This window comes from Lycorma delicatula, chromosome 2 (assembly GCF_047948215.1).
Source record: "Lycorma delicatula isolate Av1 chromosome 2, ASM4794821v1, whole genome shotgun sequence".
In the NCBI taxonomy this organism is placed as follows: Eukaryota; Metazoa; Arthropoda; class Insecta; order Hemiptera; family Fulgoridae; genus Lycorma; species Lycorma delicatula.
The window spans coordinates 111541185-111567961 of record NC_134456.1 but is presented as its reverse complement, the minus strand read 5'-3'; the positions used below and the strand labels follow the sequence as shown (position 1 = coordinate 111567961).

The window sequence follows — 26777 nt, the reverse complement described above, 5'->3', positions numbered from 1 at the left end:
GTTGTGGGAGATTTAGCAAGGAAACAAATAATTTCACTGTATTAAAAATATCGTAAGCAATGTAGACATCGAATTTCACTGATTGTTGTTAACTGTCAAAGAGATATCTCCATTACATCGTTTCCATATTAATTATGTTAATTTCTTTTTTTCTAATTTTATACTTTTTCAGTTTTCCGTGAAAAATTGCTAATCGTTAGAGATAAAAATTTACCAATCAAGCAGTTTTGTTAAAAAGGTAATTCTTTAGTCTCAAAGTTTCGTTAAATTGTTACTTTCGAATTCTATGGACTGAAGCTGTGACAATCACCTTGTAATTAAAAATAGTCCGTTATTTTCAAAGGAATTTTATTTATTTATTTACCAGGTATTATTACAATATTCCAATACACATTTACAAATATATTCTATTACACATAAATAAGTCTCACTGGAACTCGTAGGAAGTTTATAAATCCTGTCCCGGATGTAGAATTAAAAATAAAAATAGAAAACATAATGATCTTACCCTAAAAATATTATGTAGGCTTCAATTCATATCAGAAGTAGATATAACTCCAACTTAACCTAAAATTAACCTACTAAAGATACTTCCTATATAATTTGAGACAAATATAAAAGACATTTTTTTCTTTTATTGTTCTATTTACTTGTTAATAGCAACCTTTGCAGTTTAAATTAAAGTATATTTTTACTTATATTTAACAATTTTAAGTTGTTTGATAAGCTATTAAAAATTTTTTTGGCATTGTATAAATGCCTTTTTTTGCCCACTTTGAGTCTAACCAATAGTAAAGCAATAGATTTGTTTCTTGTTTTGCTACTAAACAAATTATTAAATAATGCTCGAAAATTATAAGTTTTATCATAATTTAGTACCACTTTCATGTTATTATTATCGTTCTCCTTAACTATTGTTCATAAAACCTTTGCGTAAGATTTAATTTGAGTGCTAAAAAATAATTATAAGTAGTTCCCCATGCTATAACACCGTAACTGGCAATACTATGTATTAAAACGTCCATGATATTTGTTGTATTGTACTACCAGCATGGAGCCTAACTGAAAACGTTTTATAAAAAACTGGAAATGCGTTCGGCTGTAACTATGTCCCATAAACCTTAACGACGAAATGCTAAAAACTCGTTTAATGTAGGGCATCGATTCACACAATAAAAAAAAAACGAATGCAAAGAAATTTTTTAGATATTACTACTGGTATTAAAGCTTTCTGAAATATTATTATTAATGTATATTATTTTGTGTATTATTCCCACACTTCCTCAACCTCTTTAAAAAAAAAAAGGAGAGTAACTTGATAATATGAAATATCCGACTTAAGAAAGAGAGGTTTTATACCATATCAACATTTCTTATGTTCTGGATTTTGGAATAGAAAAATTATTTGAAGAAATAAAAATAGTTACACTTTAAAAGTATCTAAAGTATCTACCTTTAGTTTCTACCTGTTTTCTCAATAGCTTTAACACATCTTCAGAGATTACATTTAAAAAATAGTATTTAGGAACAGAATTTTAAGTTACTTAAAACTCCGTCAAAACTTTTAATTTTTTAATTTTCTGATGTTCTGCATCAACCTGGCAATCATGTAAAAAAGAATGTTCAGTTCTTAGTAAAGGCAAAAAGTTTTTCTTTCATGTAACTATTTTAACAATTTTAAGTTTTTATTATTTTTAGAATTAACGTTAAAAATGTTAGGAATCTCACAACCTTCAATTAAATAATTTTTTTTTTTATTAAAAACTAATTAAATATTGCACTAAAGAAAAAAATTAATTCTCCTTTAAATTATGTTTTTAGACACCATAGCAAAATTGAAAAACAACTACCAACAATTCCTGACTTTTAATTTGGTACTGATTAAGTTAAAATATTAAGACGGATTAAAAAAACTCTTAGGTACCTTTTATAAGAAAGCTACCTACCTATTGTAATAGATACCATGATTGGATTTCCGGAAAATTTCGACATATCTTCGCGTTTCAAATCCTCCAGACCCCAAAACCACCGTCAGTTCAAAAGTTTATATATTTCACTTTTATTTACGTTTATATATTTCACTTTCTTGTGGACAAGATATCTGCCGTAATTTTGCGCCAATCACTTTCGAATTGATATATTCGAAATAATTGTTTATATTATCTATACGACCCAAAATCTCGTTCGAGTTCGTTAATGGGCAAATTGGACCATTGAGTTGGAATGGTAGTCTTTTTCGAAAAAATAAAATATCGCTATAACTTTCTTAAGTAAAACATCGAATTCGTTTGAAGTTCCTACTATTCTTTGGATAAGAGCCTAAAACTTATGTAAGCAAATTTCTTTCACACTACCAACCATTGGCCAGGGGAGGAAATGGAGTTTCGAAGACAAAAAAAAATTCCTTAATAGGCACAGTATCGAATCAGTTTAAAGTGGTCGTTTGTCCCCTTAACATTACCTAAAATATTTGTTTGAAACAATTTTTGATATGACCAACCCTTACGGCAAGGGATGACCAAAATATTGCTGGAATTGTAAGAAGATACGGCTTGTCGAATGCTAAACATGTGAAACTTTTTTCACATGCAACCATTGTCGTATCGAGTAAATTAGAAGTTTTTCTTAACTTTAAAGTGGAAATCTTTTTTATCCTCTACTTAGCACCGGTGAAATCTACCTCCGCCTTCCGGCGTGCCGAAAGGGATATTTTTATGTTTAGTTCGGTTTATTAGAAAGATTATATTTTATTTTATATTTTTTATTAATTAACATTTGGATAGCCTTGCAAAAAAAATGCTGACTTTAGGTACAAAAAAGGCAAGATGAAAACCTGCGTCTTCATAAAAAAAAAATAATTAATAAAAAATTAATTTTCGAAAAAAGAGATTTTAAAAGCAATAACAATTTTTTTTAAACTCTTTTACTGTAAATAAAATTACTATGACTATTTTAAATTTTATACATCATTTTATTGAAGGAACAAAGTCTCTTCTCTTACCAACATTATGAGATGCAGAATTATTCAACTGAATATTTCATGCAAACCCACATTTTAACACCCACGATTAACACGGTTGAGGGGGAAATTGAAAAATAGTATTGAACTTCTTTTTATAACAAGTAAAAATCATATTGCTTAAGCAGACAAAAAATAATAACGCCTCAAAATTATTAAAAAATATAAACTAACTAGTAACTCCACTTGAAGGTGTTAATAATTAACTTTCTTGAAGTTTTTTTTGAAGAACAATCTCTGTGAAATCTTAAAATTGAATTGTACGTACAAATATTAAAAAAAGTCGGTACCCGTAACTGATGGACTCAAAAGTAATACTTGCTTTGACAAGTTTTATCTTAGTTTGAAACACACATTAATAATAACAAAAATCTGAATTATTAATTTATTATTATTTGCCGATCTCTGTGGCGGAGCAATAGCGTCTCGGCCTTTTACCCGGAGGTCCCCAGTTCGAATCCCGGTCAGGCATGGCATTTTTCACATGCTAAAAAATTAATTTATCATTAATTTAGTAACGGTAAGACAGTGTAAGCTGCTGTAACTATTTAAATAAATAAATAATAATAACAATTATTATTATTATTATTATAAAAATAATAATTGTTGAAATTAAATATAAAAAATAATTAATTACCTCTTAACAACTAAGTTAAGTTAATAAAAAATATATAAAAGGAATAAACCACCAAATTTAATTGGTTATTTACACAAATATCGTACAAGAATAGGCAGAAACTTCTTTAGATACACTTTATATTTATTTATAACTAGTGGACCCGGCAGTGCTTAGCTATTGCCAGAATGGTTACCACAGATCAAATCTCACCAATCTCACTACTATATAATTCATAAAAAATCTAATGTTGATACCACATGACTTCCTTTTACGCCTATTAAATTACATATACACATATTTAAAAGTACGTTAAACTTTATTTCACTAATAGCTTCTGATTTTTTTTCATATATATATTTTATTGTTATTACTGAATTTTTATTTATTGTAAAATTGTTTTTACAATCAGATGTTAATAATTATTAATAAATCAATATATTTAAATTAAAAAAATAGTTAAAAAAAGGAAATAAAGTCGGATTTGAACCGATGTTCCTTCCCCTTGTGAGAACCGAATTTTTCATTAATTAAAATGTTATTTCGCTATAACTCTGGAACCAGTAAAATTAAGTACCACTTATGAATATTGTTGAAAAGCTCTCAATGAAGGCTTATTACCGCAGTTAAGAAAAAGTTCAAAATCCAAATTTTTTGGATGTTGGGTTTTTTGGAAACTTTTGGTCCAGTCGATTGTAATCAAAATGGAAAGTTCACAACTAGATGTTACAATAGTCCTAAATCCAAAATTTCAACAATTTTTACGGCTGATCGTTTTCGAGTTATGCAAGATATAACGCACGTGCGTACAAACGTCACGCAGAAACTAGTCAAAATGAATTCAGGGATGATTAAAATGGATATTTCCGTTGAAATCTGAAAACCGAAATTTTACGCGATTCAATACTTCCTTGTACTTCGTACAAAGAAGTAAAAAAACGTATAAATAACCTAAAACTTCTTCTAGTAAATTTAATGTCGTTGTTTATATCGAGAGATAGCGTCTATATCGATTGTCATTGTTTATACCACTCCTGCGACGTGTGATTACTTGAAATCCAACCATCACGATGACGAGTTTAACCACTAGACTAAATATTATGTTATTAAATTATTAAATATTATGGAATTAATAATATGTAAACACTCCCGGGTCTAATAGTAATAAATTGAGAAATTTTCTGCGAAATTGGATAAGTAGTCTTTGGGTTATTAGGGTACACACAAAACGAAGATCATCTTTTATTTATGTAGATAATGGCGCATTTATTTCCATGAACTCTTACAACAGACTTTGCCAGTTTGTAACACTTTTGATAATGTTTCTACATTCTAATCTATTACAAAAACAATAGCATAATAATAATTGTATGTAGTACTGTACTAACAACAAAATAGTATATTTATTTATAATTTCACTTTTCAAAATTCTCTTCCTTATTTTAATCTATAAGTTATGTACAGTGAAAGTTTTAGTAATAATAATAAATAGAAATAGAAATAATTGTGCGGCGGCAAAGGCATAAGTTCTAATCAGCATGTTGACGATATCCCAGTCCACTCGAATGATGTCATGATGCCCTACTTCAGGGATGTGGTGAAGAAAAACTGGCAGGACGAATAAGATTTAAAAAAAAGAAAAGTAAATCCTTAAACTACGCCTTGTCATAACCGGTTTAAATTGTAGAGAATCAGTAAATTTTATGCGTCTACACGTAAGGCACATCAATATAACCTCATTATATCTATAAAAAGAAGAAAAGTAGCCTTTCTAACACAACTGTAGACACTGCGTTAACAATCGGACACATCCTTTAAAATTGTTCACATTACACTAATCGTTTGCAGTGTCAAATACGGTAAAATATAGTTCTAAATAAAATATTTATTTTTAAATTTCTAAAAATGACACGGTGTTAAAACTAAAGAAATTTTTTTTAGTATTATTATTTACATCGATTACGATAGTTTTTATTATATACTCGTATGTTACATACCTCTATACTTTAATCTAGTATATGTATTGGTAGAGATCTCCTAACACAGATAAAATAGAGAGAAAAGGAATTTAGTTGTAAGTAAATGATAATTTTACAAAAATAATGTATAATAATAATATATATATATATATATATATATATATATAAAAGAACATGTGATTGATTCATAATCAACGTCCAACAAAAACTATTGAAGATAAATTGATGAAAATTTGTGTACCCTTCTTACGGTAAAGTGGACACTAAGAAAGGATTTTTTTGAAATTCTAAATTTAAAGGGTTGAAATGGAATATCAATAAAATCTACTACTTTTTTTTGTTAACCTGTCTGTATCAAATGAAGATATCAACTTAATTTTTAATCTGTGTAATCTTCATGTGAATATCTAATAGTAAATTTCTAAATTTTTCGAAAATTGACGTTGAAAATGGTAAAAAAGAAAAGTAAAAAATTTTAACAATGATTAAAAATGATTAAAAAATTATTTACAGTAGTACAAAACAGATTAATAATACAAGCCAAATTTATCTCAACAACTAACTGCGTTTGCGATCGAATATAATGAATGTAACCATTATTTTTTGATATCTCAAACTTTCATTTCTCAAAATGAGTTCGTATGACTTTCTAATAATTATTATTTTTTGTAAAATACTTTAAATATTTACCAAAATCGCGCCAAACATCTGGAAATAATTCTACATGTCGAACAGAAGAAGAACTGCCTAGTGTAATCTAAAAATGCTTTTTTTTCCGTCCGCCTTTATGTATTTTTTAATTAGTAACTTTTCGTTTATATAAGATATTGAATCCAGCCGGCTATAAGATATTGAATCGATCATTTTTTCTGCTTTTAACACTTTCGGTCGACCACTTTTGGCTGCATCTGCCACATATCCTGTCTCTTGGAACTTGTTATAAAACCGCATGATGGAGGAGTTGTTTGGTGCATCTATACCGTAATTTTCTGTGAAGGCATTCCGGGTCTGGATATAAATGGCACATTTAATGTATTGGGAGAAAATGAATATTCACTGCTGCATTGTGTAACCCAAGTTTCCTCAATTTACCTTAATTAAACCTGCAACAAAACAAAAAAATATTCTTCGATAAAGTTGCGTCACTTTTTGAACACTCTTATTTCCCGTACTTTTGCATGACCTTCTGTAAACACTCTGTATATTAATTTATATTTTTTAATACTGCAAGTAATTACCATAAAATTATTTATATATAAATAAATGAAATACAACCTTACCAACAATTCGTCGGCAGTTTTGTTCTAGTAGTTTTGGTCATTTGATCATCATCAATTTATATCGTTAAAATTAAATTATGTAAAAAGTAAATTTAAAATAACAACTGGTCGTCATAGTATAAAGTTAGTCGTGTCTGTTATGTAGGAAGGTTGCAGTTGTTGAATTGAATTTTGATGATATAAATTGAAGAATAACTTTTCCTGAGGATGGTCGAAAGACCGAAAGTACTAGAAAAAGAGACTGCGGACGAATTGTTTGTAAGGTTATATTTCATTTATTTATATATAAATAATATTATATACCAACTATGCCATGTTTAAAAAACTTACCATAAAATTATTATTTTTTTTTAATAATTAATAACCTTCGCATCATTATTTAAACATTATCCGCTATGATTTACACATAATCAAAATATTCTCAGTTGCTATTTTAAAAACATGTCATACTGATGTGATATTGTAATTTTTATTTTTAAAATCCATTGATAAATAAAATTAAAAAATTTAACACAATTAATCGAAGAAATTATTAAGTAATTATATACTCGTTCATAAATTCTCAATTACAAAATTTTCTTATAATACTAAAGGAGATTATGGATTTCATGAAAATCCCTTATTTGATTGGGAACATTTTGAAGGACGTTATAATTTTGGAAGGTCCAAATTTATTAATAATCTTGGTATTATTAATCATGATTATTTATTAATTCTTGTGATAGTGCCTTCTTATGTTAATAATTCTGTTCACAAAGCATCCTGTTATACTGTTTGGAAAAATAATGGGGTTAACACAGTTTTGTAGTTAACTTTGCTGTCCATACGTGTTTTTTCTAGCCTTATCAGTAACGTTAATCACTGCCCCTAGTTTTTGTGTACATTGTTCTAAAGACTTTCATCGTATTATTATTTCATACGTAATAAAATTTACTGAGCTATTAACCATTAGAAAATTTTAATAACCACCATTTTTAGGTTTTCAAAGGTCAAATATTCAAACTCATTTGTTTTATAGAAAAATTTTGTTGGGTACATGAATACTAAATTTCATTAGAATATCACAATCCATTCTTAAGAAATACATTTTTATAGAAAAAACACAAAATGGTGTACAGATGAAAAATGAAACGAGATAAGTCATTTGTTCACACAAACATTTTTTGTCTATTTTGATGTCCTGAATCTGTCCCTTAAATTTGGTCAACACCTCCTGGAACACTCTGAATATACACATATTTTTGTGTATAACTTATCATCAAGAATGTTCCAGAACTGTCAAATAATTATCAAAACTATCAAATATAATATAAGAAAGTTGTCTGTTGATTACTTCATTATAAAAGACTAAGGTTACAGAAATATAATAATTTCATAAAAGTAAAGTATGAATTACCCTATCGTAAATGAACATCCATATACCCACCCTATGTACTATGATAGCGGCTTTTCTCCTGGAAGCATTCATTTCCCTTGAAATATTATACATAGAAATATCTATGTAAAGTGGTTATTGATATATACCCCGCCTGAATCAGATACACACCTGAAATTTATCGCTGCAAAACTTTATAAGCGGAAATAGATCGATTGAGGACGTCACTCCGATTTCCAGTTGACATCCATAACAATAAAAACGAAATAGCTAACCTATTATTTACTGACAACTATAATCGTATTCAAAGGTCATTTCTAAGAACTCTGTCAAACATAAACCCAATCCCTGCATCTGATCCAGTACTTTTTAATTAATATATAATTCCCTAAATTAGCCATGAACCTTTCTCTTCAGTTATACCGTCTTGTGATTTCCAGTAACTCCCAAGTTGTAAATTTGGCATAAAAGATTGCAATCTGAGGATAATTACGAAAAACACAACTGAATGTTATTACGAAACAAGACTTCTTTGATATATCTTTATGAAAAGCAGTGAGATAATTCAATTATGTCACAAGGTTAATAATTTTAAGGAGATAGAACAAATTACGTGAGTTTCTTTCGTTTTAATGCCCTCTATGTACGAAATAGGATGGTGGGAAAGCCACCAAGTAAACCGCAGGTTTAATTAACTAAATTTGTTTTTATGAATTTGCACGGCGTTAGTACAATATCTTATTATATATCGACCACAGAAATGTTTTGTTCGTGATGTCTGTTAATACTATTCCGTCATTTCTAATTTAATTGTTTATTACATAATACTTATTTTAATTTTTAGAAACACTACTTATTATTTGTATTAAGTATAATTTAATTATTCTTCCTTTTTAATGACATGTTATAATATTATAGTTTTAAACGCGTTTTATTCTATATTTATTATCATTATGAAATAATATCATGTTAAAATTTATTAATTATAAAGTTAATTAATTTAAAACTATATCGTGTAGCATTTTAATGAATATATTTCACATTAAAACTAAACACATTTTTTTTCAATAGTTTAGTTTTTTTGTGATATGTAATAAAAATTAATACATTACTTAATCGTACAGTGCAATAAAAGTGATTGTACCACTTTTTATAGCATAACTTCTTTGCTCTTATATAACTTAAATAAAACAAGTATTTATTTAGACAGGAAATCTAAATAAACATTTCATTTTGTCTCATTACTGACCGAGCGAAATGTGGTCCTGTTTAAACTAGACCTTTTGCCACTTCGTCTGTTTATTTACATCTTTATTTTACGATTACAACCAAATGTGTTTTCCGATTTTTATGAAATTTTGCAAGAAGGTTCCAAAGGATTAGACGAATATTTAACGATGTTTTGGTTAATTTTAGGAATACAGCTGTTTTCTTTCTGATAGGGAGCGATGAGAAGTGCGGTAGAAGAGTGTTTCCGTCATCAAACTGGATAGACTAAACACGTGCTGTCCCCTTCATCACGCAACCAACTCCCGTCTTATACTATTATTGGAAATACCCATACTTATATTATTATATTGGAAACATCCAGTCTTACTGGCTACACCTTAGATACTTCATTATTTCACATTTTACTCCACCTTTAAGTCTAACTTTTGCATATTGAAACCATTCTTTAATTACTGAAAAGCGCCTTATTCCTTTCTCAGTCCATTATCAAACAGACAAAATTGTTTTGTTTTTGTTTTTTTTTTTTATCATACGTCGATAAACTTATTTTGACTATTTTATTCTCCTTGGAAATCTTATTTACAAAAATAAATTATCAACAAAAAAAAGCATTTTCGGCAGTAATGAATCAACAATGTTCAGCCCCCGGAAACCGCTTACAATAATTGATAAAATAAAATTATTTCTGGTACTAACTGAACGTTCTACACTCAATCGCTACCAACAATCCATTTTGTACTTTATTAATTTTCACTTTATCAGTTCAGTTTTGTTATAAATTTGAATTCGTTAAATTTAGTGCAAAATATGAACGAAGTCATCTGTTCACGGAACTACTAGCATGTTGGTTGCCACAACCAAACTGTAGTAAGCTATTTAACATCAGGTATTTATCATTTCCTAAGTGAAGAGTAGCTAAGATTTTCAAAAAAAGTAGCCCTAACCCGTAACATATACAACGTAATATAAACAAATATAGTCATTTCAAGCCCTTCGAAATTGAAGGGTGCTCAGCCGTATAGTGACACCTTACGTTTGTTCTTTTCAGGAATTTGGATGTAAAATAAACATCATTACTTTCACAGACAACAATTCTGTTTGTACTTCAAATTCTTCACATCAATTTAACTAAGATAGATAGTATTTGAGTTGGTGTGTATAAAAGAACCCCCAGTAGAACTAGGCGAGAGACCTTTCCTTATTTCTTGCATTGGAATATTATTATGGTATCTCATGTTCATATCACTGTAATTCGCTGATTATGCGTCAGTAGAGCATTCCCATAATCTCGTTAGTTCTTTAATTAGTAGTAAATGTTGTAATTAAAAATTTATTATGATAATTTATATATTTAAATAAAAATAAAAGGAGAAAATTATAGATTACTAAAAAACAATATATATTTTTTTTAAATTTCTTAAGTTTTAATTTATCACAAAATACCAGGGTAATACCGTAATTAAGTGATCATTGAAAGGAGAAAAACGAGAGAAACCCCACTTTCAGCGGAAAGAGAAAAGTGGGAGAAAGAAATGAAAATTAGGGAGGAAGAAATGACATAAAATTTATAAAAAAGTAAGAAAAAAGGAAACCTAAAAGAAGGTTTATTGTAAATACTAAACGTATGCTTGTATATTATAATTTTTTTCACTGGGATATTTAATGTAAAATAAATTAATATATAGTATTTTCTGTGTAAACATTGAATTATTCACACTATTTTCACTTTTTAAACGCCCTCCAATTAAATATTTTTTTATTAAACTTCGTAGTGAATGTAAAATATTGTAAACATTTGAGATAAATTATTCACATAAATCAGAGATTAATATTAATTACATTAAACATTTGAAGTTATTAATGATTAAAACACGTAAAAAGAAACCTGTGATTAACCGGTTATGAAGATAGGTGAAGTTAGTTTTTTAAAGTCAATCTTATGCACGTACTCGCCAAACGTTAGTAAAAGTAAATATAAAATTATGTGAGAAGAAGAAAAGTGGATTTAGAATTTATTGCATTATTGCACTCGTGATTTGAGATGCAGTATTATTCTTTCTTTAACATCTAGTTTAAAACCGGTCTGTATACTGTACAATAATTAAATACGGTATTTCATAAAGGATATTTATTTGAAGAAAGTGGGTGAGCAAAGATGATTGTAATAATTGTACTGTATATGCCGTGGACGAGCTGGTGTAATAATAATAATAATAATAAAACATTAATGGCCTAAATATTAATTTTTTTGTCTGGTATTCATAAACTATTTATGTATTCAGCTTATTTCGACATATATGGTAACGACTGTTTAAAAATAAATAATTTTTTAATATCATCTCATTACATTTTCTCATTTCTTTATAATAAACTCAATTTTTTTTCTTAGTAAACTTCCTGATTTACTTGTTTTTTAAATTGTTTTAACCCAGTGCTCTAACAAGTTAGGTTTATATCGTTATAAAAAGTGAATAAATTTGTTTTCGTCTTAGCTGTTTTATTTACTTTTAATTTTATTTCAAATAATTAGTAAAATATAAAATTTTATTACGATAGAGTTAGCCAGAATGTTAATGAATTTCCCGACATTGTATAAAAGTTAAAATTAAATAATTTTTTTAGTAATAAAATTGAAAACTATTATTACCCCTCAACCTTACCTGTTTTCTTATTTATCTTCTTTTCAAAACAAAGGTAACAAACACTATTTTACAATTCGTTAATTCCTAATATAATTGTACAAAAAATGCCCTGCGATAGATACTTAGAATTAAAGTATTTAAAATCAATCTTTAAATAAAATAATTTTTAAATAAAAGTAAGGTATGTTAAACGGTTTTTAAATAAAATGAAAAATAGTAAAATGCCTAAAAAATTTACAAAAAAAGTGGCTCAAAACTTTGTTTATAATGTTTATTCAAAACAGAAATTAGATAATTAGGGAAAATACTTAATCAATATTAATGCAGAAACATCTTTTTAAATACCAAAGGTGATCAATATCCAACAGTTTTTTAAAATTTATTAAAAATGTTTTTTTTTTTTTTTGTAAAAGCTTACTATTAAAAAAACATTAAACCTTCTTAACTTAAACTTTGTTCATGGGAAGGGAATATCTCTTTCATCGGTTTCAAGATCACCCTGCACCTAGCATTCTACGTATAAATTTTTATGTTACCCAACCAATACTTAACAGGCGTGCATGATATTGTGTTGGAGAGTCTGAATTTGTTTTCAGTGGTTTAGATGTTTTTTTAGTCAAATTTTTGCTTTCGATTAGGATGGTCTAAAATGTCAACAGTAATTGATGTTACATAATTTTTTTTTTACTTCCTTGTACGAAATAAAGGAAGTATGATGAGCGCGAAAAATTTCGGTTCCTAGATTTTAACGGGAATATTAATTTTAACCATCCCTGAATACATGTTGACTAATTTCGGCGTGACGTCTGTACGTACGTATATATCTTGCATAACTCAAAAACGATTAGCCGTAGGATGTTGAAATTTTGGATTTAGAACTCTTGTAACATCTAGTTGTGCACCTCTCCTGTTGATTGCAATCGACTGAACCAAAAGTGTCCAAAAAAGCCCAAAATCCAAAACAATTTAGATTTTGGACTTTTTCTTGACTGCAGTAATAAACTCTCATTGAGAGATTTTCAACGATATATCATAAGTGGTACTTATTTTCATTGGTTCCAGAATTATAGCCAAATAAAATTTTAATTAATGAAATCTTTAGAGCTTAGGGGAAGGCACATCAGTTCGAATCAGACCATCACCTTTTTTTTAATTTAGATATATTGATTTATTAATAACTATTAACCTCTCATTGTAAAAAAAAGCTTACGATGAATAATAATTCAATAATAAAAAAACGAACAAATATCAGAAGTTTTTAATGAAATAAAATTATATGTACTTTTCATTGAAAAAAAAACAAAATGTATAAATGTATTAATAGGTGTATAAGGAAGATATGTGTTGTGCACATCAGATTTTTTACTTATCTTTAAAAAACACTACGTACTTTCCGTTATAACGGCGCCATTCGGAATGTAGCGTTTTCTATGGCATTCAAGATCGATATTTATTAGTGAGTGTAAGATACATTTTCCCCTGAATTTTAAATTGAAATCTATCGGTTTTAATTTTCTAAATTAATTTTTTTAATTCGGAAATGAATGTGGTACGTTCTTAGCATAAATCTAAGCCTTTTCCATTTCATTGGTGCCATACTCAGTTTTGTAGCTTTTACTTTTCTTTCGTCATATTTCAGATATACATCTCACCTAAAACATTCTTAATAGTTGTAAATAATACACGAAAGGTTAGGTTAAAATTAAGTTTGTGAATTTAAAAAATATTTCCTCCACACACCACACACACACACACACACACACACACACACACACACACATTTCTTTGTAAGTAGCATTTTTACAAATATTTGGAGGTCAAATTTGAGACAATCTCTCCATGCTTTCTATCTATATAATACTGCGATAAGGCGGGAAATAAAAAAATAATCACTTACAGTGTTATTACTCAATTTTCCCGGTATTTGGTTAGAATTAAAATTTAACCCTTCACCTGATGATGAATTTGAAATTATTATATCCTTATGTCCTTACATATTTTCTTATTTTAGTTTAAGAAAAGTAAATTAAAAAAAAAAACGTTATAATTTAAGCTTGTTGTAAGATAAGCACAAATTCAACTTTACGTACTCCATCTTAAGATGTTATAATAACATAGATTAAACACGTTAAACAACGGCATTTCTGAATATTTTCCTCAAAAAATTATTATTTTTTAAACATTTCAAACACACCTCTATGGTAGTTTATAGTTATAATTTAATATAGAATTTTATTTATTAGTATAGTATTTATTATATACCACATATTTTCTACTCTGTATAGTAAACAGTTTTAAACCTAACTTCACACTTATAAAGTCTCAATAAAAAAAGCATTTCAAGAAGGCATGTTAAAATAGTAAAAAACCCACCGAGTTGGTATAGGGGTAAACTATAAATAAATAGCTGAATTAGTGTAAATCAGATAATTTCGAAGGCGAGAATTCTCTGGTTAAAAAACTAGTAAAAGTAGTTGCTTTTATTTGGATTTGAATATAAGATAGTGTCACCGGTGCTCTTTGGTGGTTGGGTTCCAATTAATCACTTGTCTCTAGTCAGCCTGAGTTTGTTCAAGACTACACGTTTACCGGTACAGTTACATTACGTGATATTAATTGTTGATGCAACTATAAATAAAAATATTAAAAACAAGTTTTAAAGAGTTAATAAACTGTGTTTCGTTATAAAAATTATAAATAGAAATATAAAAAAATAATTTATTATATTAAGAATGTAAAATAAAATGTTATAAATTATAAATAACCGTTTTGGTTATAAAGCCAGTTTTTTTTTTTAATTTGTAATTTTATTAAAGTAATTCTATTAAAGTTTATAAGTAATTTTATTAATTTTAACTTATTATTACTTAAATTTTTTTCACATTTTTGGGTGATGTTTTTAAAGGAGTAGGATTGTGATTCACAAAATAGTACGCAAAGCTGACGGATTCTTGTTGTGATCGTCGTTACCAATTTTGGATAATTTGTCTTAACAATAATAATTTTAAATATAGGCTTTTTAATTTTTGAAGTTATACTTCTTTTGGCGCGTTAGGAGAAACTGATCAGAGTGTATTTTCAGCAAGTTACGGAAGTTGCGCACGCCGATGTAACACACCATGCAGATTTGCGCAAGCCCAAGTGGATCAGTTTCCACGTACATGCGTGTAGTGTCTAATTCGGTCAGTCGTTCAATGCAATTAAGTGATTAGCACGTCTTGTAAACATAACATTTATTGAGTCGTAATAAATATATATTTATATGCACGATTTCTGAAGACGGATATTTTAAACTGTGAATATTGTTGTTCATATTCATAAAACTTTATTTATATTGCAGCAGTCTATATTTATTTACTTCTTTTTTTGTGGAAATTGTATATCAAGATTTGAGATTATATTTATATAAGTATTAATTTTTATGAATAAAATTATATTTTTTAATGACAGAAAATAGCAGACATCAGACAAATTCTTGATTTTGCATAAATAATTTTAAATTTACAAAAACGAAATTTTTGATAAAATATACTATTATAAAATAAAACTATTTATAGCATATTTTTCATGTCATAAGCCCCTGATAACCCTCGTGCCTATTCAATCATCATCCGAAGAATTAATGAAAGTAAACTAATCAAAATATATTCGATAAAATTTGTTTTATATGACAACGAATACTTCAATACTTTTTAAACTGTACAAAATAAATATTATTTAATTAAGTGTTATTTATTCAAACTTTTATTCATGGTATTTAATGTCGTCTATCGATCGTTTGACTCGGTACAAATTTGTTTGAATGCGTAATTTTTTTTTTTTTTAATTCACGCCTAAGTATAACTTCTGACGTGTACACACGAGCTTTTTTTTAATTACAGGATTTACTACTATTTTTTTTAAGATCTTATTCGATCTATATCTTTATATGTTGGATTTCTAACGTGTCCATAACATTATTTGTTTAAAGTGAAGTTTTCTATAAAATATCAATCTTTATGTTTTCTTGATCATTAGTAAACTTCAACATTTTTGTCGATTTAATTTTTTTTGTATTTCGTAATTCACGTTTTGTTCTTCATTCGAATTAGAAAATGAATAAAAAAGTATATTTTCAAAATTTTGAAGGTAAATGTAAATCCGATTGGTTTTAAATAAATAGATAGCTATTACATTATCTTTTTTAAGATACGTGAAACGTAATTTTTTGTCATTTCATTTTATTCCAAATTAATTTATATTTTAAAAACCTGGTAAATTTTGCACTTTGATTATATAAGAAAGAAAATACTCTAAATAATCATAACAAAATAAATTAAGAACATGGCAATTATATCGACCAATAATAGAAATATATTCAAACTGTGTTACAAAAAAGCAAAACAAAACCTCCTTCTTTAACTTCTAAAAATAGAAGTGAGGATTAAAAAGGTTAAGCCCGTCTCGATGTGCGGCAAACAATCTTGGGATGTATCAAGTCGCATCAACACCGTGAGATTTCGTGTAGAAGTGCTTCGAATCATCACAAACTCATCCTTGTGTGTAAGCAAATCAGTTGCACACAGTAATATTAAATGTATATAAATACTCTCTTCCAAAATTCGCGAAAAAATTAGACTTCAGAACCATATATAAAAGAAAATTAGAATACTATAATTCAGTTTACAAAAATGACATGAGTGCAAAAATATACACTGTAAAAAAGAGGTAGACCGGGATTAGGATGGATGGATGTTGTATCTGTAGATTTGAGGGTGATGAAGGTGATAGAATGGGTGAAGAGGGCAAAGGATATAGTGAAATGGAAACTAATTGTTGAGGAAATCAAGACTCACCTTGAGCTATAGCCCCGAAAAGACAAAAATTCAGAAGCTCCTGGAAGAGGTATATTTAGTAATATAGACTGTAATGACTACACCATATAGTCGTATTTTAAATATTTAATTATATATAACCCTAACTCATTGATATAAAATTATTAAGAGGAATATCAAAGGGTGTTTACTAATCAAAATATGAAATACATTAACGAACTGATCTATAGATACATAATATTGTAAATTTTAAAAAATCTTATCAGAACGGTCCAGCAACTATTCTTTCTAATTTTAAACGAACATCGGTACGTACACACATAAGTGTATATATATGTATATATATACATATATATTGTATATTATACATACATATATAATATATCAAGATCTGTATATATATATACAAATCCTGATTTATCTGTAAAAATAACAACCGGAAAGTAAAAAACACGTATTAAACTTGTATTAATATTTGAATAGGCCCTGACCTAATTTATCATTACAACACTTCGGTGGACGTTTAACTGCCAGCTTCTAAAAATCCGGTCATGTAATGCAATATAAAAAAAATTATAATACAACCATGAAATGTAAATAAGTGAAATAAAATAAATTTAATATTAGGTTATTGTAATAGTAATTGGTGCGTTGACTACTACATACGCAGTGTTTCAATGTTACACATTTATTTTGTTGCATGCCGGTTACACTGGTCAGACACTACACACGCTTCAGTTCTGACGCCAATTTTTGTTTATATTGCCTACCGTTCACTCATACGCTGCTATGAATTCGTAACGATATTATTAAATTAATAATAATAAAAATTATTGTTATGATTAATATTGCGTGATCGTCGAGGATTGTTATTATTGAAGTCATATACGTGCAACGAATATTATGAAACGTTTTTAAACTACTTGACACCCACTTCACACGATCTTGCGTTCATTTTGTACATGTTGATGCGTTACACTCGCATACTAGAACGTTTTATGCACTTCATCCGCTTAAGGGACGTTCATTAATTACATAATATAAAATCCTACTTTTTAAACAACCATATTCTCGTATAAGTTACATATATTTTAATAATGCATCGGTTTGACTATTTACAGCTAATGTGAAATTTTTAATAGCAAAAATTTGCAGCAAATGTTAAATCGATTTGTTACTCGGTATTTTTAACGTTAATGTAAAATTGTAACATTTTTCAAGAGAAAAGAATCTATGCTACATGAGTACTACAATAAAGTACTACTTAAATCAATATATTTAAGTTAAAAAACAAGAGATGAAGTCTGATTCGAACCGATGTGCCTTCCCCTTCTAAGAGAGAAAATATTTCAAATTAAAATGTCATTTGGCTATAACTCTGCAAGTAATGAAAATAAGTACCACTTATGATACATCGTTGGAAAGCTCTCAATGAGGGCTTATTACTGCAGTTAAGAAAAAGTCCAAAATCCAATTTGTTTTCGATTTTGGGCTTTTTTTGACACTTTTGGTTCAATTGATTGCAATCAAAAGGGAAGGTGGACAACTAGATCTTACAACATTCCTAAATCCAAAATTTCAACATCCTATGGTTAATCGTTTATGATTTATGCGAGATAAATACGTACGTACGTACAGACGTCACGCTGAAACTAGTCAAAATGGGTTCAGGGATGGTAAAAATGGATATTTCTGTTGAAATCTGAAAACCGAAATTTTTCGCGCTCACAATACTTCCTTTACTTTGTACAAGGAAGTAATAAATTAAAAAAAATCTAAAAACAGTTTTGTTAAAATATTCAAGAAATTAAAAAAAAACAAAATTTATCTATGTAATTGAGAATAGTAGAGTTATTTTTGTGAATTCAAAATTAATTTATAAGATAATAGTACTTTTGATATTTACAGAAAAATTACTCACACTGATATTTTATCACCATTGATTCTTTCCATCGTATTCAACAAAAGATAGTGGCCTATAATTGTAATCATTTTCAAACCAAAAATCAGGTGCCAGCTGGTCTGAAATTTAGCCAACACATTCTGAGTTCAATGGATTTTCTAGAGTAATCTAATAGCATACAGAAGATGATAAAAAGGTCCTTGAAATCCGGAAACAAACTCACGTCGGAATAAAAAAGAAAAAGAATCCGAAGAAAGCAGGAAAAATTTGAATCGCGCTTTCCATTTAGCAGCAACAAGGCAAAAAAAATTGTCAATGAATTGCATAACTTTCCCGGCTACGTCGGTGAAGTTATGCAATTCATTATTGGAAAAACTTTCTTGAATTGAAAAAAACTTTTAATTCAATCATTTTAAGCTCTATTTGTATCTTTGTGTTAAAATAATTCCTTTTTATTGAAAAAGAATAACCAAAATTATTTATTTATTTTTTTTAAATAAATAAATTTAAAAAAAATAACTTTTGAAAAGTGTTAAAAAATACAAAGACAGAGCCATAATTCTAAATAAACAAAGTTGTAATTTTCTAGGAAGAGGTAAAAAATGTTTGGCTAATTTATTTTTTCAAGAAATACTAAAAAGTAGGGGTTATCAAAGAGATTTTTACATTTTAAATGTAATGGGTGACTTGCGAGATCAATTTAAATTTAAAAAGTTTTTTATAAATTAAAAAAAATATTTTTTTTACCACAGACCATTAGAATGGGATGGGGAAAAAATTGATAGTGGTTTGAAGGCTACTAATGTAAAGAATATTGATGTAAATAATTTTCATTAACTCCATTTCTGAAGCAAGTTATAGCTAAAAAAAAGAAACATAAGTCATATTTAAGATAGGGGAAATTATTGAATCAATTTTTTGGTAATTTGTGATTTTGATAAAAAAAACTTCAACTTTTGTAAAAAAATTGTTTACTTTGTAAAAATTTGAGATTTTATTGATCATATTTTTATTTTGTGCAGGAAGTTCCTCTAGTGATCTCGTTGTAAGTTTTTCCAGATATCTTAAGTAAAACTTTTTTTCAAAGAACAGATGATTTTAAGGTTTTTCAGCAATTATCATTTCTTAGAACTAGATTATTTTACAATAATGACATAAATCCTGATTTCATTCTGATATTCTAAGTTTCTTTCACAAAATATCAAGAAGTCCACCGGGTGATGATCAACTCGTTTAGTGAGTGGTTAACTCGTCGTCGAAAATCAGTTAACAGCTGATTTTCGAAGTCTGAGATTCAAATCCTAGCTAAAGTTAGTTGATTTTTACGGATTTGAATACTAGACAGTGAATACCTGTGCACTTTATTGGTTGGGGGTTCAATTAACCACACGTTTCAAGAATGGCGGGCTCATGAGTGTCTCATCAATGGTAGGCTCATCTCATCGGGCCATGGAGGGATGCTTATTGTTTACTAGTTGAACAGTTTGCTATATACACATTAGGAAAACAAGAAATATCAACAAAATTAGTTTTAAGAAAACCCATATCACTGCATTCCACAGAGCCTTTTATCGCGTTCAGGTATTTTCTATGTCGTTTATTATCATTTCTTTTCTTATTTTTATCAAGTTTCTCATCTTTGTGTTTTTTGCGAACAGCTTTATTTCATATGCAACGCTTTTACATGTAGGTTTTTAGAACTTTAAATAAGAATAATACATATACATGTAGTAAGAAGAATATAATAAGAATAATAATAAATACAGTCTGTTGCACACCATAATAGAGAGCACAGTTGAAGGAAGACCAACACTAGGGTGTTTTGAACAGATCATTCAGGATGAGTGTAAAACGTACATGGAAACAAAGAGATTAGCACAGATAGAACCACCTGGAGGAGGAATACTGTTGCAAATCAATCCTAGGATTGAGTAATCAATCAACAACAACAAGAAGAATAATAAATATACAGTAAAAAAAGTAAAACTTTTTTTAGAAAAACCACCCTAAAAAACGCTTTTTCAATCTTTGTTTAAATTTTAAGTTTTTGAACTCGCCACCAAAAAGTTAATTTAAGTCATAACACAAGTTAAGATTTAATAACTTGTGTTACTAGATTTTAGTACTGTTTCTTTAGGTCTGTTTTATTTATTTATTAAATTTATTTCATTTTAATTGAGACATTACAGGGTAAAAATATTTTGAAAAATTTATCACAGAGTAAAAGGGCAAGTTTTAAATGTTTTTAAAAATAAATTTTGTAAAATGTGTCGTCTTTTTAAATAGTTTTATCTAAGTTTTTTTTAATTTAAATAACTTACTTTATGATCAAATACCTTTGAACAAAACTGAGACTCTGGTAATGTTATAGCTAGTTTAAAAAAATAGATTTATGCAGTCGAATGCTATTTTATACTTTTTCTTATGATAATAAAATAAGTAAGGAAATGCAAAATTGTAAGGTTAATAATTTAAAATTCTATTACTAGGAAATTCGTTAAATTTTAAACTTTATAAAAGTAATTCCGGGAAAGTTCAAAAACTTTTTTCAAGAATGTTTTATCGTTTCAACTTTTTTCAAGAATGTTTTATCGTATCCAGTAGTACAATTTTGATTTATTTTATACTAATTATATTTTAGTATTCATACAAATTTTATCTTTTAATTAAATAATTAATAACAAAATTATCAGAAAATATCGGATAAAAATATTTTCCTTTTAATGAAAAAGTTCTGAGTTCGAATCCCGGATCTGGCTTGACATTTTTTATACTCTATAAAAGATACTTCCGCTTTAATATCGGAGGGACAGGTAGAAGGAAAAAATTGTGCATACAGGCAACGTTTGGAGTATGTAAAACAAATTGTTAGGGATGTAGGATGTAGGAGGTATACCGAAATGAAACGACTAGCACTAGATAGGGAATCTTGGAGAGCTGCATCAAACCAGTCAAATGACTGAAGACAAAAAAAAGAAAAGTTACTTCATATCCCAAGACGAAAAAACTTACAAAGCCGTAATTTAATTATTAGTCAGTAATTGTGGTCGTGAGTAAATAAGTCTTATTTTTGTTTGTTTGTAATTATAACAAAAATTATTTATTTATTTAACTAAAAAAATTCTCCTTAGAAACATGAAAAATTGTGAAATTAAATGTGTTTGGTTTGTTGAGGCACTGTAAATATTGTAGTGTCTCCTAAATAAAACGGAAATTTTATTTCGTTGCTTTACCCTGTTTGTTTCAATTTTTCTTTTAGCTGAGCTGTGTGTAGACAGTATTTCTTTAGCTCGTCAAATATAAATCAGAAGTGCTATCCAGAATATAATAACGTTCATTTCATTAAACAGTCAAACTTTATGGCAAAGTGAAGATGCTATGTTTAAGGCTGAGTAGCACATGTGCTTATCGTTAGGCTTCGACTGCTTACACGTGACAATGTATTCGACTCAGTAATACAACAGTAAACCGCTTCACTCCTCGTATTCTTTAATAAACCTGGACTGTGTTGCATGCTATTTTTAAGAACGGTTATATGTTAACTTCGTTAAATGATTTTCTTTTATGCCAGACGGCCTAAAACCGCAATAAGTTATATCCTTAACAACCTGCTGAAAAAATGGAATAAACATTTAGGACTTCATTTATGATCCCCTGCTTCAAAATGCTTGTATTTATTGTGTGCTAATACAGCATATAAAAATACTGTAGAGTAAATAATTATAAAAAATATTTAATATAAAAAAGGTACCCTTTCATGTGCATGATTACCTTTTCTTTAAACATAAACAAATTCATCCTCGATTAAACCCGCAATATTTAAATATATTTTGTCAACTGAAAAAAATCTCATTATTTCTCATTCAAGTCTTTATATACTTAAGTTGTATATAAGAAGTACGTGTATTACAATTCATTATAACGTTGTTTTTTTTTTCAGTTCCAGGCATTTTCCAGTCAGCTATCTAGAAGTCCATTTCTGTCAACAAATCAACAAAATCAAATACTGAGGGACGTACAACAACATCAGCAACACAGGTTTCAGTTTCCATCGTCACTGTCATCCGCGTCTGCTGGAGCTCCCCATCAACACCAATCTTCCCCTGTCGTTTTTGCTCAACCACCGGCTCGGGCCCATAATCATCACTTTATTAATAATAACAATAATAATCAGTTCCAAGCTGCAGCTCCTTCTCCACCCGCTTCTTCTACACCAAAATTATTCAACGGCCAACAGCAATTCAGTACCGGATCCCAACAACCGCGGCCATCTCCGATTCAGCAGCATTTTTATAACACTCCTTCTGTTTTTAGACAACAGCAATCCCAGCAGCAACAACCGCCAAACTACATCGTTCAAACAACAGGACCAGAACAGCAGATAGATTATAATGCTCAAATTGAGAATACAAAAAACTATGTTCTCAATCAACAAGTAAATACCAAGCCGTTCATTGCCCCACAGCGTCAAAATGTAGACTCGAATTACAACACCAGGACTCTAGTCGCACATTCTCAAGAACGTCCTCTAAAAAATTTCATTCATCCGCAAACAGATCAATCGACTCTTAACAATTACATACCGCAATCCGCTGAACACAAAGATCTACATAATTTTGTTATTCGAGCGAACAGCGGCGGTCAGAATACCATAAATGAAGCAGGTCTCAATGTCGGGCAACAAGTAGAATTGTATCAGTCAATAATTCAAAACACACTCAACAATAAAAATCAACCTCCATTAAATTACGTTTTTGAACCGGCACCACCTAAACCGCCAACAACTTCTACAACTAGTGCTCCCATTTATAAGCGACCTCAGCAACCTTATACGGATTTTAAAACAACAAAAATCAGTCCCACGATACCGACACTAAATCCTTATCAAACTGTCGGCCCTAAAATACAAGAAGCTTCAACGACCGCTCCGACTGTCATCGTGCCACGATTGAAAACCGCACAACCATACAAAGAAAAGCCTAAAATAATACCTACTGAAGCACCGATCCCAGTTTCGTCAGCAGCAACGGAAAGAAATACAAATATAGTAATAAAACCGGATAGTCAAAAAATATTACAACAACTCATTGAGGCTCACCAGCAGCAGTTACAGACTCCAAAACCGACTCGACAATCTAACACAGAGTTTGATTTAGAAAAACATCTTCAGGCTTTACAGAAAGATAATTTACTCAGTAATCTACCACCAGGCGGAGCCTTTATAACTTCTGATCAATTATCTTCTTTATCTAACTTTCAATTTCTTCAAGATAATAACGATTCATCTCCTTTATTCCTTGGAAACGGGCAGAAAGTTAAAATAATTCAAGTCCCAAATAAACCGACTGATAAAAAGATTTCACCCGAAATAAAAACTTTAGTTATAAATAGACCTCAGCCACCAACGACTACCGTTAAACCACCAAAAGTCGTATTCGATGAGCTGACTAAATCTGTTCTTCCTCCTGGTGCCAATTTTGAAGTCATCAGACAAAAGTCGGATGGTCGTTTAGAAGAAGTCGGAAAAATCCCTCAGGACCTTCAAAAAAAAGTGACTTTTGTAATATTAGAGGAACAACCCGACGGTACCGTTAAAGTTCAGGGGGTGAGAGGTAACGAGAATGACCCGAAAGACGAAAAGAATAAAGAAGTTGAAGTCGACTCGATAATTAAAAAAATACAAGAAGGAGAAATAAAATTACCACCCTCCACAAAACTATCTGCCAGTTCGTCTCATGCTTCCGAAACCAAAGATTCCAATTCTACTCCGCAAGAATCTATACGTTCTCCATCTTTCATTAAGCATCAACAAAACAAGGTGAAAATCCGTCCTACACCAGACGTCAAAGTGACCAATAATGGCGAACCAGGTCCTTCGTATTTTCCTTCTTCGACAGGATCTTACAGCAATACGTTTCAGGGATCATCGGCTAAAACAGAAACCGGCACTGCCACACCTTCATCTATCATCACGAAACAGTATATGAGACCGTCACCGACCTCTTTAAAGCCTTCCGGTACTGTAACCGAGACAACACCTTACCCGAATGCACATGCCAGACCTGTATTTGCTGTTTCAAATGAAGGTGACCAATACAGCACACAAACGCCTTCGCCTCCTCAAAATCGACCGATATGGCCTTCTAACGTCGGAATAAATAAATCACCGCCGGCGTTCCTACCAACACCGACAACCGATTACGATTATGACTTATCTTTATCTACAAATTCAGTAACGCATTCACCAAAGCCACCAGTTACTAGACCGCATCCTATCGACAGATTTCGTCCTCAAATTAAGTACAATCATGTTTCCACTACTCCTGCACCAACAAGTACTTCAACAACGACTACGGCAACGTTCCTGAACGATAACGATGACATTCAAGGATCCCTGAATGATATTTTGAAAAAACAAGGACTGTTTGCTATGGCAAGATTTTTGAGACAGTCAGGCCTCGATACAATACTCAATGAAACAGGTAGCTAAACAATTACATTTCTAATTAATAAAATTATTTACTTTTACAGTGCTTTGATTATGGCATTTTTTAACTAAAGGGTTTGTTTTCCTTATATATTTTAATTATTATTTATACTACCTTATATAGCTGTCTGCATGATTTATTTTTCATATCTTTAATGAACTTATCACTACGTCTTCAATTTCTTTTTTTCTCTAACCATGAAGTTGACTGAGAAATGTTTTAATTTCCATATTATAATACATATCAAAGGAAAATTGTTTCTATCGATAAAAAAATTACCCTCACTAGATTGTTATATTTCTCAAAGTTTTGAGACCTTGAGTTAAAAAATACAAAAGATCGTATTTGAATGAGAGTGTTTTAATATAAGCTTACAAACTAATAGATTAGTGTGTTATATCCAGACCCCGTAGGAGACGACCACCCATCTTGTGACAGTTCCGTTCGCCACGCCACCCCCTCCGTACCAAGCTCTTATGGACTTGACCGGAGGTCATCTTCAACACCTCGTCAAAAGACTTCTCTCAGCCTTGTTCTTGCCTCAGTCAGGATGCTACCGATGCGAATGCCACATGTGATATTCCAATCGGTGTACTACTATAACTAAAAAAAAAACCAGCCAAACAAAAAACACAGTTGAGGTTAGTCTCAAGCAAGACTGAGTAAACAAAATAAGAAAAAGGAACTGAAATCCATTACCTACCCGAAGGTAAAAGAAGCTCATCCCGAAGAAGAAGTTCATCACGCAATACAATTAAAAAAAAATCCCTTTCGGCTCGCCGGAAGGCGGAGGTAGATTTCACTGGTGTTAAGTAAGGAATAAAAAAGATTTCCACCTTAAAGTTAAGAAAAACTTGAAATTTACTCAGTACGGCAGTGGCTGCATGTGAAATAGTTTCACATGTTTAGCAATCGATAAGCCCCATCTTCTTATAATTCCAGCACTATTTGAATTCCAGCATTATAACCCATACTGGTTCTCCATCAATAGACCATGCGAGGTTAACCTCTCATTTATGCGAAGGTAACGAACCTTTTCAAAGATCTTACCAATAACCAGTAGCAACATCAAAGGTCTATACAATGAACTAACAATGGGATCCCTGTCACTACCTTTAAACAACAATTTAACAATCCCCTTCTTCCAACAAGCCAGGAAGCATCCACCAAACAATAATTTATTGAAAATATTCATGATAATTCTCATGCTCACCCCTACCGAACAAATAAGGAGATCCCCATTATTCCATCAAAGCCCGGGGACTTACCTCTACCTAAACCACAGATGGCTTGACCCACCTTGGCCTCTGTAATCTCCAAGAACAATGTACCCCCAGGAAAATGAGCAACCTCATACCGCACCTGCAGATGGTATGCGGTCTCCCCAGCTTCATCGTTATCAGGCAGTAAATCATCAAGTAATCTGTGCAA

At 29.7% G+C, this 26777-nt stretch overlaps 1 protein-coding gene across 1 annotated transcript in view; it reads left to right on the top strand.

The window, feature by feature from the left end:
- The window catches only part of LOC142319932 (uncharacterized), an 81868-nt gene that overhangs the window by 36716 nt on the left and 18375 nt on the right, over positions 1-26777 (top strand). The window contains exons 6-7 of the mRNA XM_075357607.1: positions 19611-19677; positions 22799-25340. Coding sequence (XP_075213722.1) covers positions 19611-19677; positions 22799-25340 — 2609 coding nt within the window. The remainder of the gene's footprint in view (positions 1-19610; positions 19678-22798; positions 25341-26777) is intronic.